Source organism: Nanorana parkeri, unplaced genomic scaffold (assembly GCF_000935625.1).
Source record: "Nanorana parkeri isolate BGI_ZX_2015 unplaced genomic scaffold, ASM93562v1 scaffold579, whole genome shotgun sequence".
Lineage (NCBI taxonomy): Eukaryota > Metazoa > Chordata > Amphibia > Anura > Dicroglossidae > Nanorana > Nanorana parkeri.
In genome coordinates, this window is record NW_017306847.1 from 546,777 (window position 1) to 562,037 (window position 15,261).

General features: G+C 41.6%; 1 protein-coding gene across 1 annotated transcript in view; it reads right to left on the bottom strand.

Moving 5' to 3' along the window:
- Positions 1-8,573: 8,573 nt before the first annotated feature.
- The window catches only part of NT5DC2 (5'-nucleotidase domain containing 2), a 49,442-nt gene continuing 42,754 nt past the window's right edge, over positions 8,574-15,261 (bottom strand). The window contains exons 11-14 of the mRNA XM_018562481.1: positions 14,876-14,962; positions 12,676-12,816; positions 10,235-10,299; positions 8,574-8,835 (exon numbers count right to left, since the gene is read on the bottom strand). Of these exons, the coding sequence (XP_018417983.1) occupies positions 8,574-8,835; positions 10,235-10,299; positions 12,676-12,816; positions 14,876-14,962 (555 nt within the window). The remainder of the gene's footprint in view (positions 8,836-10,234; positions 10,300-12,675; positions 12,817-14,875; positions 14,963-15,261) is intronic.

A 15,261-nucleotide genomic window follows, 5' to 3' on the forward strand; every position in this document is an offset into this window, starting at 1 on the left:
TTCAGAGATGGTGGAAACGAACAGGATGAATCACACCCTAGATTCATGTACTGCTCCAGGACCCTGACAGTTACATTTCCGAGTTTATGACTATGTCCGCCTCCAATCAACAATGGACTCATGTTACCCACTGGATTCTCCAATTACCTATGAATTTTAAAGTAGAAACAGTACAACAGGAGGATTCGGAGCCCTCACTTGACTTTAAAAAACACAATGAGAAGTGCATGAGGCGAGGGAGTCAGGGCACCACATTAATGGAATCTTCTGGAGACATAGGAAGTAAGTGGATGATTCAGCCTCACAGCATCCACCAAAAAACTAAACAATTTTGTGTGTTTACTCTTTAATTAAAAATCCCTATGTGATATGTGATTAATTTTAAAAAATCTAGAACACCCTAAATTACAATATCAAATGCAGAGTTGCCACATTTCCTAGATTCCAGTCATTTATTACTGATTACATGCACATATATTTATGTACTAAAATATCTGATTTAATATGGTGATTTCCAAACATTTTCTATCCTCTGGGCTACATGTGGCTAGAACTTAACCAGTGTGGGCTGTTTCTTGCATCAGATCTTGGAATCCAGGTTCAATCCAATTTACACAATCCCGAATAAACGCTAAAATATCTTGGAGCTACTTTATTAAATGTGCTACTTTTCTTTCCATTTTGGAGGTGAGTTCCAGGAATCATGTTTACAAAAAGTGGAATAAATCAGAATGGTTATAGCCTTGTTGTTTGTATTAATTTACTTGTACTGTAAAGAAGATCACACTACAGAGGTCATGTCAGTAGGTAAGTGGAAAGTCAGAATAACCACATTCTTTGCTTGGAAGCATGTATGCAGTTGACATACATGCTTCCATATATACGCTCAAAGCGCTGCGGATTATCCCTCTGTTCACAGGTCATTTTATAGAGAGGAATGGATTGGTCAACTATATGTTTCCTGCATCTCAGGGAAGGAGCTTCAGCACCTCTCCACACTCCTGGTTGAGCACCAGAAATCCCTCTATACAGGACATTGTGTAAGGATTCAAATGAGGTAAGTATTGCGGCCTCAGTTGCCACGAATACATTCCCTTTATCAGGGCCCAACCAATCATGTACTACCACCAGCTGGGCCGCCAGATAGTACAAATGAAAATTGGGAAATGTGAGGCCCGCCATGGAGTGAGGAAGGTGCACCTCCACAGCCACTCTTGGACTACGTCCCAGTCATAGAAACGATGCCCATATAGAATTTTATGGGATATAGAATGGTGAGTTAGCAAGGATATACAAAGGTTTTGGTAAGACATTTTTAATAATATTAACTCTACCCATAAGATTAAATGGTAAATCCCACCATTGTTTCATTTTAAACTGGAGAGAGTTGATCACTGGAAGCAAATTATTAGCAATATAGGAAGATAGAGGGAGCTGAACCTGGGCACTGAAATATTTAAATTTGTTTACCACTTTCAATTGAGACTAGTGGTAAATATTTGCTGTCATGATTGGATCTAGAGGAAAAGGAATAGACTTTTCCCAATTAACTTTGAAACCAGAGTAGTGACCAAATTCCTCTAACAAACAATTGAAGTAGTTGAATGAGGGAGCGATTGGGATCAGGCAGATATATTAACGTGTCATCAGCATATAGCTATTTATACGCTCCTCTAGCTCACACACCAACAAGCCACGTAACAAGGTAGATGCTCTTATCAGGGGTGCCGGAGGTTCAATTGCAAGAGCAGAGAGGACCAGGGAAAACGGGCAACCCTGTCAAGTTCCCAGGAAATGTCAATGGAAGGAGAGATATCTTTGTAAACTCTGATCCTGGCCAGTGAAGAATTATATAAGAGCTTAATCCATTGTATCATGCAAGGGCCAAATCCAAAGAGATGTAAAACCTTCAATAAGGCCATTCCACACTGTCAAAAGCCTTGCGAGTATCAAGAGGGTCTTGTGCTTTAGTTGTGATGACTTGCTGCGAGCACCTAAACTTGTGTCTTGCATGGCACTGATGGCTATACAACTGCATAGAACACTTTGGCTATGTGGTTGGGATGCTAATGATACGACTGAGTATCTGTCTTGATTAACCTTAGAGCAGGGATGGCCAAACTGCGGCTCTCCAGCTGTGGTGGAACTACAAATCCCATGAGGCTTTGCAAGATTCTCACAGCCACAAACATGACTTCCGGAGATGCTTCATGGGATTTGTAGTTTCAACACAGCTGGAGGGCTGGAGTTTGGCCATCCCTGCCTTAGAGGGACGCTGTCTCTTTGCTGGTTGACCTTCAACCTGCTCTTAACACTATCACTAGCAACGCCACAGGTGAAAGGTACTCGTAGGATTTCAGAGCCTAACTCCCACTCAGCCCATAAGGCTCAAAGCCAGAGGTCACCTAACCCTTCTAAAAAGCCTTCTGCATAAAGGTACATCCCCACTTCTATAAGTGGAGGGCTGTTTGTACATCCAGATGGGTCTTTGGGTCGCTTGCCCCCCTGGCACTTTGGTGTGAAGGTCAACCCTTTTAGCCCACAGGCTAATCCCTTGTGTATGGCACCTCCTTCACCTGCCCCTCGCCTTTTTTGTGCTACTATACACAGAAGTGTATAGTAGCACAAAATCTTTCCAGGCCTTCTGGGGTGGACTTGGCTTTGCGAGTTGTACCGCACATGGATATACACTCCACTCACTTCATCAGGGAAATTCTAGATCCCGAGATACTGCAGAACCCCTCATGTTACTTGGTACCCCTCAGTTTTCCCCCCTCTCCAGGGGAATCCCCTGATCTACAAGGTCAACCAAGACCAATTGCTACTGCTCCCTTCCCTAATAAGAGCCTGACTAGTCAGTGTCACCTGCTATTTCTCACGAAACTGGTCCTTATGTCCACCCTAGTGCACCTTCCTGGCATCTCATTGTAGAACAGTCAAAAACCCTTCCTGAAGAGGATCCGCTTTTTAGAATACCTCTAAAGGCCTTACACCTGCAAGCTTCGACCAGATAGGGTTTCAAAAGTGTCTAGCGTTGACAACTATTAAGCAGCATCAGGCGGGGCTGTTCAGTTCAAACCCTTCTTAAAGAAATGTACATCTTATGGGTCATTGGACCTTTTCTTAGCTGTCGTGACTCCACATGTAGGACTGTCCCCATGCCAAAGGCTTAAGTCTGGTTCCTCAGAACAGTTGGTCCCCATATTGTCGAGAGATCCCACTGTGACTTGGCTTCCTAACCTGTTTGGGTGTTGTCCCTATGACAGGTCAAGTGACCTGGTCCCTACACTGGACAAGGCTGAGAGTACTACTATCTAACCCCCTTAGACATAATGCATTGCTATCTGGCTCTCATCAACCGAAGGAGAGGAGAGCCAGGCCTCTGTGGGCTAGTTACAAATCTGGCCCTGAGTATATACACAGGACATGAATGGGTACAGATACACAATTTGAATATGAGATAACAATGCAGCATGTCTGTCATGTAATTACTGTACTGGGACCACTTCTACACTCATTTCCAAGCAATGTGCAACTAGTTTAAGTGAGCTGGGGTGCTCAGCACACGAGTGGACACACACAAACACAAACTCACTATAGCACTCTTCCTTATTATAATATCTCCAGATAGAAAGAATATACAGCATGGTCAAATTTAGTCCACTCTCTTAAATATGTAACATATGTCATGAAAAAGAAAGGTTTTTTTTATTGAATAGTATGTGAATTGTGGCCATGGCATTCCACAGTCATTATTCATAATTTCCTCAATTATAAACAGCACTTTTTAAAGACACTTTCACAATCTGACAGTCCGTGGCCAATCATGGTCTCACTTTTACTCCCCTTGTAGGAGAATGCAGAGAAAATGCTGGTTGCCATGGAAAATGTAAGCATTATGTACTTAAGAAACAGTGTTCCCTCAGTAACTTTAAAAACAAAGCACCAAAAAAATAAAAATTTGCCTCAATAGTAATAGCTGCAACAAATCCACCCAAAAATTAGCAAGGTAAAAAAAGTTGTACCTGTATTACCAAATTAAATGTAAGTGCTTTCTCTGTTATGAACTGTATCTCTGAAAAAAAACCAGATCAAAAACCTTAACATTTTAAGAAGAACTATGAGGCGAGTGAAAAATCACTCAGCCTCATAGTTCGAGCCGACCTGTGACAATGAAACTGTCACACTTCGGCTCAATAGATCGGGAAGTGAGCGAACACATACTGTCGCTCGCTCACTTCTCCATCCTGTCCCTGCAGAAAGCCATGACTGTCACCTACGGCTCCCTGCAGGGATTCCCCCCCTCCCCTGTCCGATCCTCCAGCGCTGACTGGCAGAACGAACAGGGGAAGGGGCGGGTACAGCTGGCTATGCCTCTAGATAGGCAAAGCAAGCTGTCACTCACGCAGCTGGGTGGATCCAGACAGTAGTGTTGGGATCCGTCCCGACTGCAGCGGTCTCAGTATACTGCGAGGTGTAGCTGGCGGTATACTGAGCTTTGGGTGACGGGAGGACGCAAGTTTGTGTCCTCCCGTTACCCTTAGGAGAACTATGGGGAAAAGCCCTGACCCCATAGTTCTCCTTTAAAGCTATGAAAACTATACATGGTATAAAAATAAAGCAGTATAAAAAGGGTCATCTGTAGACGCAAAGACCTAAAAACTAACAGGATACCTAACCGATAGGTAAAATCCTTTTCTTGAAATCCATTAAGGGACACCGAATGTCCTAAACCTTCTGGTTATACTGCCACCTACAGCCAGATTGGACCCTGACAAAAAAAAGGAAAAACCTAAAGCACTGTAGACCAGCCCAGGGTATAACTCCTCCTACTGCCAGCATACCTTAGCAAAGCGTTACCCAGAGCATGATAATAAACACAGAGATGGAATCTTTGTCCCTCAATGGACTTACAGAAAAGGATTATATGGAGAGTACAAAAATCCTATTTTCTTTTTTGCCAATTAAAAACATCCAAAGACTGACAGGAAACTGGGTCAAGCCTGCATCTCAAAGACCCACATAAAGGACCTTGCTTCCAAAGCTGGCATCAGATGATGCAGAAATGTCCATCTGGCAGAGCTTAGCCTAGGTTCACACTAGTGCTGCTTTTTTTTTTAATGCATTCCCACTGAAGCTTATGGGGACAAAAACACACTACGTAGCACAAAAGAAGCACTTGCAGTTTTTTTTTAAAATCACGCTGTTGCATTGATATGAATGGGCGCCAATAGGAATAATATGGTTTCCATTGTCGTGCAGTTCAGTGTGACAGCAGATGCAGGACACAGTGCACGAGTGTGAACAGGGCCTTCGAGAACATGTGAACAGATGACCATGTGGCAGCATTACAATTGTGGGAAACAATTGTGTGATGCAGGTGACAGTGACCTGAGGGTTGAATGGCCAAAGTCACTGTAGGGGGGCAGCAAGATCAGACCAAAAATTCTATCTGGCTGAAAAAAAGAATTGATGACACTTCACCCAGGTGATGACTTCAGCACTTCAGTCCCACAGCAGTAACCCCTTCCATGTCAAAGCCAACAGGGAATACTGGAACCCAGTGACCAATAACAATGAGTCAGATCCCAGTGCCTGACCTAACCAGGTGTAGTGTTGTCATTTCTGTAGTTTACATAATACATTCATTGCACTCTAATAAGGAAAGCATTTATCGTTAACATCACCAATGACTTCATCAGACGGCTAACTGACCAAGTACATTGAGCATTCAGACCAACAGGCAGATTTGGCAGCAACAGGCAAGAACTTTGCTGATTAATCCCAGGCTTGTGGTGATGCATCGCTAGATGTAGTTTCACATTGAGCCTGATGTGATGGCCATTACATGTTATCTGGCAAGCCTCAGTTCTTGTTATCTGCAAAAAGAAAGATACATTTTAGTTATGTTTGGATGTTACTGCTACAGTACATGCTGACAGAGCTGACATGTCTTGTGTATGGAACAATCCATTATTACTAAAGAACTGCTTCAAAAAAAAACCTGCTTCCGATATAAAGTGTAGGCACCTAGAGATGCTGGCACATGCCTCTTATTACCCTGCTGCTGAATGCCATCTATTCTGGTAGGCAAAGCTCTGACACTTCCATGTAGTGTTGGAGCTTGCAGCTACCTCCTGTCCCATTCATTATGACTGACTACTTCACTGGGCAATATAAATGTGCAAGAAGCAGGAAAGGGGAGGAAAGGGGGGTTGGCTTACGATCAAGAGAAGCTGAAGCTATACCTGTAAAACAGGGCATACACTGTGCAAAATGTGCTCAGTGGGTGGCCCTATCGCCACCCCCTTTCATCTGGCATCCTTCAATCAGAAAATCGAAGGAGACGGTGGGAATATTTTCAGACGAACAGTGACGGCAACAAATCAGCTGCTGTCACTGTTTGGGTATTCTGACAGCAGCACACCCATTGCTGTCACAATACAACAGTCCAGTGGGAGATTCATTCATCCATGCTGTTTAGCTTGGATGGAGGAATCGGTTATATTTTTTCGTCCAGCCCACAGGTTGAATGAAAAAATATAACGATGTGTGGCCGGCATTACTATGGAGTAATACAGTAGTATTTGGTGGTAAAAGCAGATTATTACAGCCTACTGCAGGTATTGGTGTCTGCACTTTATAACTGTTTTTTATGTTTAATGACAGATTCTCTTTAAATGGGGAGTTGTACATAAAATTCAAATATCAATCCTATTTATGTCTCATAGTAAATGAATGTCCACCCAAATTCAGATGCCCTCAATCCAGAACGCATATTACATACATATCACCTACAACAACATTACAGCTGATGTTATCCTTCTTAGTATAATGACATGAGCTATGCATATTACTATGGATGCTTTGTACTCATTGAATCTCCATAGCTATAGGGAGGTAGGATGTCCTATTATGATGTTACTAGATTTTTTTTAACCCTAAAATTATGTGCGCACACGAGAAAAATGTACAAAGAGCTAAAAAAAACTAGAGCTACAGCTAACGATTATTTTCAAAATCGATTAGTTAGCCGATTATTAAGTTAATCGGTTAATCGGATATAAAATAAAATGAATTTTAAAAAATGGCTCCAGTGATGGGACTACTAGCTTTGTATTGAGATTGCAGTCCATCACAGGAGCAAGCTTGGAGCGGTGGAAGTAAAAAAGAAAAAAAAAGTGTGTGGTGTGCAATATAGTGAAATGAAAAGTGTCAAATTATACAGCAATGATGCAGAATGGCATCAGCTATAGAGGACTGCAAATCCCACTATCCCAGCAATACATTATAGAGCACCACGTGTGGGAAAGTGCAGGCTTACGTGAGCAGTCTTCCAGCAACTTGTTTCTGAGATCAGGCCTGTCTATCGGTGGCTGTCATCCGCCCACACCTGCTCCTCCTTACTTCTTCTCCCCGCGTCCCTGTGCCAATCGTGGATGTAGGCGGGCGGTGAGCGTGAGGCGGGGAGGAGGTGCAGCGTGTGGATGCGGCTGGGCGGGTCTGGCAACGGCGAGCGTGAGGTGTGGCGCGCAGCGTGTGTGGACCTGTGACAGGGCCTACCAATCGGAAGCCGATTAATCGATGATTGAAAAAGTTGACAACTTTTTCAATAATCGAATATAATCGATTATGTGTATTAGTTGTTGCAGCCCTAAAAAAAACCCAAAGGTAATAATGATGAGAAATAATGTTATCCCTTACTCTGCAAAATCCCCATTTGGCTTTCTTAAAACCCAACTCTAACCAAAATTTTGGACAGTGATGAAAGGGATACAACTCCTGTAAGGTTTTGCGGTCTGGATTCCCAGCCACGGAAATTTTACCTCACGTCCTGCAGAAACGGTTTTGCAGGACGCTTTGGCTAGAGTCAGTTTTAAGTCTGTAAAAATATAAAAAAGAAAATGAAGTGTACAACAAAACCCAAATGCAGGTTTTCAGAGTCGCCATAGACAACACTGATGTCTACAATGACTGCAGCTCAGTACATATTGACAATACTGACCTACTGTTTGAAAAGTATATTTAGAGGAACGTGGATGCTGCAAATTGCTGCAATTGGAATCACTGCAATCAAAGCAAAGAAAACTACAGTGAAGGATGAACACTTGATGCACATACTGTATTTTCTTTCTGAGATGTAGACAGTAGTGAAGCCATGGGATCAGAATGGCAGGCAGAGAACTAACACTTTTCAAGAGAAGGTCTTCAAGATGTATCTCAGGTTTTCTCTCAGGGGTGGCAGCGACAGTGGCCATACAATGACTTTTTTCATGTCCAACTAATCTTATTTAAAGGGCAAGGTATATCAAAAGTTGTATGTGCAGTGGCTTTTCACTAGCTAGAAATTATATGGAAAACTAGAGGAAACATGACTTTACCAAACAGATTACTGTTCTCACTTCTCTCCTGGACTGCAAAAAAAAAATGCTGTGGGAAATGCAGACAATTTCCTTTGGGTTGTTATTTCTTTTAGAAGTGTGCAACACCATTTTACAGTACCATTTAAAGCAATTAATCCATATAGCTCTGTGCAATGGTAGCCTACCTGATGACACTAGAGACAGTGGATGTCACCGGATATTAACCATCTCATTAAGGAAAGGGGTCTTCATGGAACCTGTGCATAGCTGGTCCATCCATAGAGGGGCTTCATGCTGCAGTGGAGTACGTCGCGGATAGAATGTAAAGTTAATATCATAGTTTAATAGGCAACCGATAGACGCCATATAGATGTCCGAGAATCTGATTAGCCTTCTAGAGAAGTAGGTTGGGTTGTGATAAGTTCTAAAAATGCTTCCGAACTGGGGGTTAAACAGATTCTTCGTAACACACCTGGAATGAAAGAAAACAGTCAAAATCTAGGCAGCTTAAAGATTAACTTTTTTTTTCTTCATTTTAGCTGGAGTGGAGAAGGGTTACAATTTCTACCAGGTTTTACATGTCCATGCCCCTGTTGAGATGTTTCTGTCAGATGGCACATGCTGTCTGTGTGCCTATAGAGGAGATTTGTCTTCTCTTCTCTTCTCATGTTCTGACACCTGTCAACTGGACAGGAAGAGAGTGGAAACCTCACAAATGGTGACACATCACATTCCTGAAAATCCTTCCAATGTCTACTAGAATTGTTTTTATTGCTGCCTGTTTCCCCCCTGGGGCTTTCCCTTTTCGGTTTGATACCAATCAAATAGACAGGAACCTATGCCTTCAACTCAAAAGTGACATCTCACTTAAAGTTGAAGTCTGATGACACAGTAACTTTTTTGGGAATTCCAGTGTTCTATAAATGTCTGTGATTGATAGTTTATCAGTCACCTCTATTCATGAAGCAGCAGGGGGACCCTACTGCTATAGTTTCATGGTTACTGAAACAAACATGAGCTTATAGCTTAAGGGAATAAGGGCCATCACACTGGCCTGTTGCAAACATTTTTGTTCTGCCATAACCTGTACATTGGTGGCAGTGAAAGGGTTAAAGACTACACATATAATAAACAGCCAAATGGCACCTCAAGCACAGCTTTGTAAGTCTCATGAGGCATGTATAAAAAGTCACTAGGCAGACTCTTTATCTGTGACCAGGTGATAGATAACCCTTCGGCTAATCTCCCTTCCTCTCCAGGTGGTTGGTGTGAACTTTCAGGGAATGATGTCACGGCAGTGCATTCGATTTACAGCCCTCTGCCACTCCCAAAAGCCAGAAGGGAGGAGTACTAGGCTCTAGTTTTCACTTGGCATGGTCTGAGCGGGCAAATTGTCAAAGCGAGCGCCGACATGCCATGTCACAATGTATTCATAATGGACAGCAGCGCAGCAGAAGGCCACCAATGCAGAAGCGGATAGGAATTTTAATGGCGGTTCAAAAACATTGTTGGCCCTCCAACTGGAAATCTAATGCACAACTGGAAACTGTCAGGATCTATAGGTCATTGTAAAGAGATATGATAGGAGGTGAAATATTGCCATAATCTCTATTGAATGTTCATATTATATATTATGCGCACACAAATTTAGTTTTTTGGTTCAAGAAACATGTTACTCTCTTTTTGATGCAGCCTTTGCCCACGCAGTAGAGATTTCCCATCAATGTCCTGACATGAAGTCAACGTAATTCCCCGCTGTGGAGACACAGACCGCAAATAATAACCTGCCAAAGGACCTAACTCTTCCCCACTCTGTCCAAAACTAAAAAAAGTTGGGCTTTAACTAAAAGCAACAGCAAGAGAAACATTACCTTAGCTCTTGACGCTCTCTCATCCACTCCATAAGGACTTGTTTTGATTCTCCATCTTGATACTTCTACAATAACAAATGATGTTTAATACTACTATATTATTCGTATTCCTATGTTCCACTGATGCCAAAATAAGGTCCATGGTTTTCATGTATCACACATCGAATTAAAGTGAAACTCCAGGCAGATATAATAAAACACCATTTAATGCAGGTGTGTATTCCTTTAAAAATAATTGAAGAGATTTATATCAGCTTCTTGCCATCCGCACTCAGCATTATTGAGACTTGGAAAGAGGGGTAGCGCTAGCAGTCAATCAAACTCTTATGCACGCACACATGCTGAGAGAGAACATGCTGACCGGAGGTGAGGGCAGAGTGGGCACAGATGATAACTTATCAGTGAGTTGCTGTGCCCTCATTGTCCAATCAGCAGGCTGTGGATGAGGAGGTGACATCAATACATTTCTTATTTCTATGTGGTGCTTCCCAGCTATCTGGTATATACACACATCAACTGGAGTTCATCTTTATTTGAAAGTAGTATGAAGACATTATAGATCAGTGATTGGCAATCTTCTAGCTTTTAAATGGTCGTGCAAGAAGTGCAACTTAGCCAAACATGCTAGCCTATTCAGCATTATGGCCAAGATAACCCTTTTATAACTGTGAGAACATACAATCTTTCTGGCAAGTACACTGAATGCTTGACCTTGTGTGTGGTTTGACTAAAGAAAAAAAAAATCAGCTTCCAGGATATCATTCAAGCTATATAGATAAGATGGTCCAAAAAGAAAGGGGTGTATTTATAAAGAAATTGGCAGATTGACTGATGTCCAACATGTAGATTTGTTCTGTGTGAATGGGGGCAAAAATGAATGTTATTAGTATAATATCTTACTAGGTTAAATGTAATATCAGGAAAATACTGCATTATAGCCACCACATGGAGTCGAGGATCACTGAAAAGAAATACTTATTTCCTATTATCCAATGATCCATCCAGTGGCCATAATGCGGTATTTTCCTGATATTACATTCCACCTTGAAAGAAAATATACTATTAACATTTGATTTTGCCTCCATTCACAAATGTACATGCAGATTCTCAGGACGAATGGCTCTGCAGATTGTTTTATAAAAACAATTACAGGGTTATTCACAAAAGGGTGAACAGTTTGGAGAATGCAGGGGAAGTAAACAATCTAGGCCGCCATAGCTGAACTGGATAGTGAGCTGAATTGGAGAGTTTTTCCATATCAGCTATTTTGGCCTAGATTGTTCACTTCTCCTGCCTTCTCCACACTCTTCACCCTTTTGTGAATAGCCCTGATAATATTGTTTAAGGCTGGGAACTGCAAACTAGCTGTTGTTTCACAAGATTTAACTGGTTGTATTAGGTGATTTAACAGCTCAATATTTTACAACACCTATTTTAAAAAGATCCTAAATACCCATTACACGTGTTTTCATGCAGAACACACTTCCTATGCAGCTAGCACCACTTAAAGGAGAACTATGGGGTCAGTGTTTTTCCCCATAGTTCTCCTTAGGGTAACGGGAGGACACAAATTAGCATCCTCCCGTTACCCTAAGCTCAGTATACCGCGAGCATACTCAGCCGGAGCGGATACCGACGTAGATGACGGGATCCGCCCAGCTGCGTGAGTGACAGCTGGCTCTGCCTATCTAGAGGCAGAGCCAACTGTACCCGCCCCCTCCCCCGTCCGTTCCGCCAGTCACCGCTGGCAGATCGGAGCGGGGAGAGGGGAATCCAGCCCCTCCCCCTGTCACGGCAGAGAGCCGTGACAGGATCGAGAGGTGAGCGAACCTGGTATGTGTTCGCTCACCTCCCGATCTACTGAGCCGACCTGTGACAGTCTCATTGTCACAGGTCGGCTAGAACTATGAGGTGAGTGGAAATCACTCATCTCATAGTTCTCCTTTAAACCAAATCACACAACACTAAAAGTTGAAAATGAGAATGGTTCCATTAACGAGAATGATACCCAACTCATTATGCATTTTAAATCTGCATTATATTGCACAGAAATTCCGGTTACCCTCATGTAAGTAATTGCGGATGGAAACATCCCTATCACAATGATGGCCCCAATTGCATTATAGATCACAAGGGAGAACCAACAGGGTAGTATGAAACACAAAGCTGCCAGTTGGACACCACCCTTTCTGCATTAAGCAAAGCACATTTTAAATTGACGTATTTTTAAATTCAGTGCAGCTTCTTTCTGTTTTTCAGATGATGGAAACCAGCTAGAGAGAGAATTTCGGCTCCAACAAAATAGTAAAAGCTAAAAACTGCTTAGACACGCACACCAACTTTGAATGCAAGACTCCTATTCACATGCTTTTACACAATGTAAGCAAGCTCTGAAAGCACAAGCATCAATTTGTACTATTACAAATGAACAATCACCTGACCTGCATCCTCTCTAGCAGTCCGGTCAGAGCCTGTTGCCAGGTCAATGAATGCATGTATTGTTCAGTGTTTATTATCCGCATTTCAGCTTCCAATTCAGGGACTATGGCCCCAGTCCTCCAGCCATGACGCAGCATTAGATCCTATAGAGAGTTAAAATGGAAGAGGTTTCCTCAATAAGAGCAGGCAGTGTTTCTGTTTCTGGCGCAAGGCTCTTATGCATTCCCAGTCCAATATTTAAAGGCTCAGTCAACTCGAAAACAAAGTTCATATTTTGGTAGATGCTGGAAATGACCTAAGATTATGTATCTACATACAGTATATCATGGACTCTAGAGAGATCTCTGTTCATGAGTTGCACCCTTTTGCATTTTTTATTTGATTTTATATAATAGAGGAGGAATGGGAACACCAAATAACAACCCTGTTGTAGCAGGAAAAGTGAGACTTCTTGGTAAGTGGGAGCAAAGCTTGGAACTACAGGAGGAAGATTACACCAATATATGTCATCACAACACTGGTTCTTTAACCACTTCAAGTCCGCGGTGTTAAACCCCTTCCAATCCAGGCCATTTTTCAATATTCAGCGCTGCAGTACTTTGACATTTATTCCGTCATGCAACGCTGTACTGAAATGAATTTTATACCATTTTTTAGGGACAGATAGAGCTTTCTTTTGGTTTTATTTTTTACTATATTAAGGAAAAATGACAGGGAAAAAAAAAAACTGTCTCCCCTATATTAAATTATAAAACATTTATTATTACCCAATTTTTTGGTAAAATATAAGTGTCGGGGTCACGTCGGGTAAAAAGACACCAAACATGTCAAGCCTTAAAATTGCACGCACGCGCGAAACCTCAAAAAAACTACAATACCCAAAATTGGCCATAGGCGACGCTTTAAAAGCTTTTACAGCTCATCAGTTTAGTGTTATCAGTGATTGATGGCCCTAAAATGATTGCTCTCACTGCGATGTTTGCGACGATATGTAACATGTGTAGCGCAATTGTTTTTGCGCGCTGACGCATATTTACGTTTCTATGTGCGTAAATGAAGGGGGGGGGGGACTTAAACATTTGTGTTTTTTGTTTTTACTTTTTCTATTTGTGACTTTTTTTATTTATGTATTTTTTTACACTTACTGTTATTGCTATTACATAGGGGGATACAATCCCCCTATATATTAGCAAAGGCACACAGACAGGTCCTCTTTATAGAGACATTAGGGGTCTCTAGCTTGCTAATTATGACTTGTTTTCTATATGAACTAATGAATGATGCATTTATAAGTTGAATGGATTTTTACAACCTTTGAATTATGGGCAGGGTGTAGAGTTCCAGGTTTTCTGTGTTTACATGCCCCTGAGATGTAAATCCAGGTAGATATTTATTTTAGAGCTGTTAATGTCACATTTTTAGACAACAGCAATGTGGGGATAAGAATCAGTACAGCTAAATTGTATTCAGTGTTAGATTGTCCATAGATATTACATAACAGTCTACGCATCCAATGTCTACAGTACACCCACAGACCAGACATGCTAACGCACCTCAGGGAGAATATTTTTTGGACAGGTTAATATACTTTGACGCAATTGTCTTCCCATGATTAGCCAGCCTGCCCTATCCTGATCTATGGATCTGAACACGTAAGGGCTGCACTGGCTTGCAAAGATGTCTAAACGCTGTCCAATCATGTCAAAACTTCCAACCACCTTCTAGTATCTTTGGGCAGCTTTAGTCATGGACACAACTACTTTAACTATTTTCACCTTCAGTAGTCATTTTCACCTCGCTCTTTGCCTAACTTAATATTTATGAATGTTTTGGAGAAGAGCAAGGCCCACTTCATAATCTAATGATACCATTCATTTATGGTATGTACTGCCACTATTACTGTCTACAACCCTTGGTGCAGGAGAGTGCATAACACCAATACTGTAGAGCAAACAGGCTGCTGTCAGTAACCCAGCACACTACTGAGTGAGTCTCAGTACTGGTAAAACTCATTAGCACCAGCAGGAACACAAAACAGGGAAAACTGTTGTGTGCTTTGATCTGCTATTCCACTGGTGTGCAAAGTGCTAGAAGTCTGTTGAGACCACTTTTACATTCTGTAAGACTTTCTTTTTTTTAATTCAGCTGAAAGTTTTGAGTTATAAATCAATTCCTGGCTATAACACATAATCTGATACTTACTGCCAAGTCGCTGTAGAGGTGATCACCAAAATATAGCACCTTGGACCCTCTCCAGCCTGTTAGTTGTAAAAAGTCAAACAGGTTTCCCTAAAAATAAATGGTGAGGTTTAAGTACTACATACATGATTTTTTGTATTACACAGATACAGCTTCATGTCATATACATTGTGCCAAAAAGTAAACAGTTATGAAAGATTCTTTTTTGTGCCTGGCAAAAGGTAGAAATATGGAGAGATAATGAAACATTTTTCCAGCTTTTCATCATGTGGGCACATCTAAATAATTGTAATGTTCAATTATGTGTGGATTTCCCATTATTGATTGAGTCTTCCTGCTGCATTGTCTATGATCTAAAATAAATTAAAGGATAGCTAAACCCAAAGACA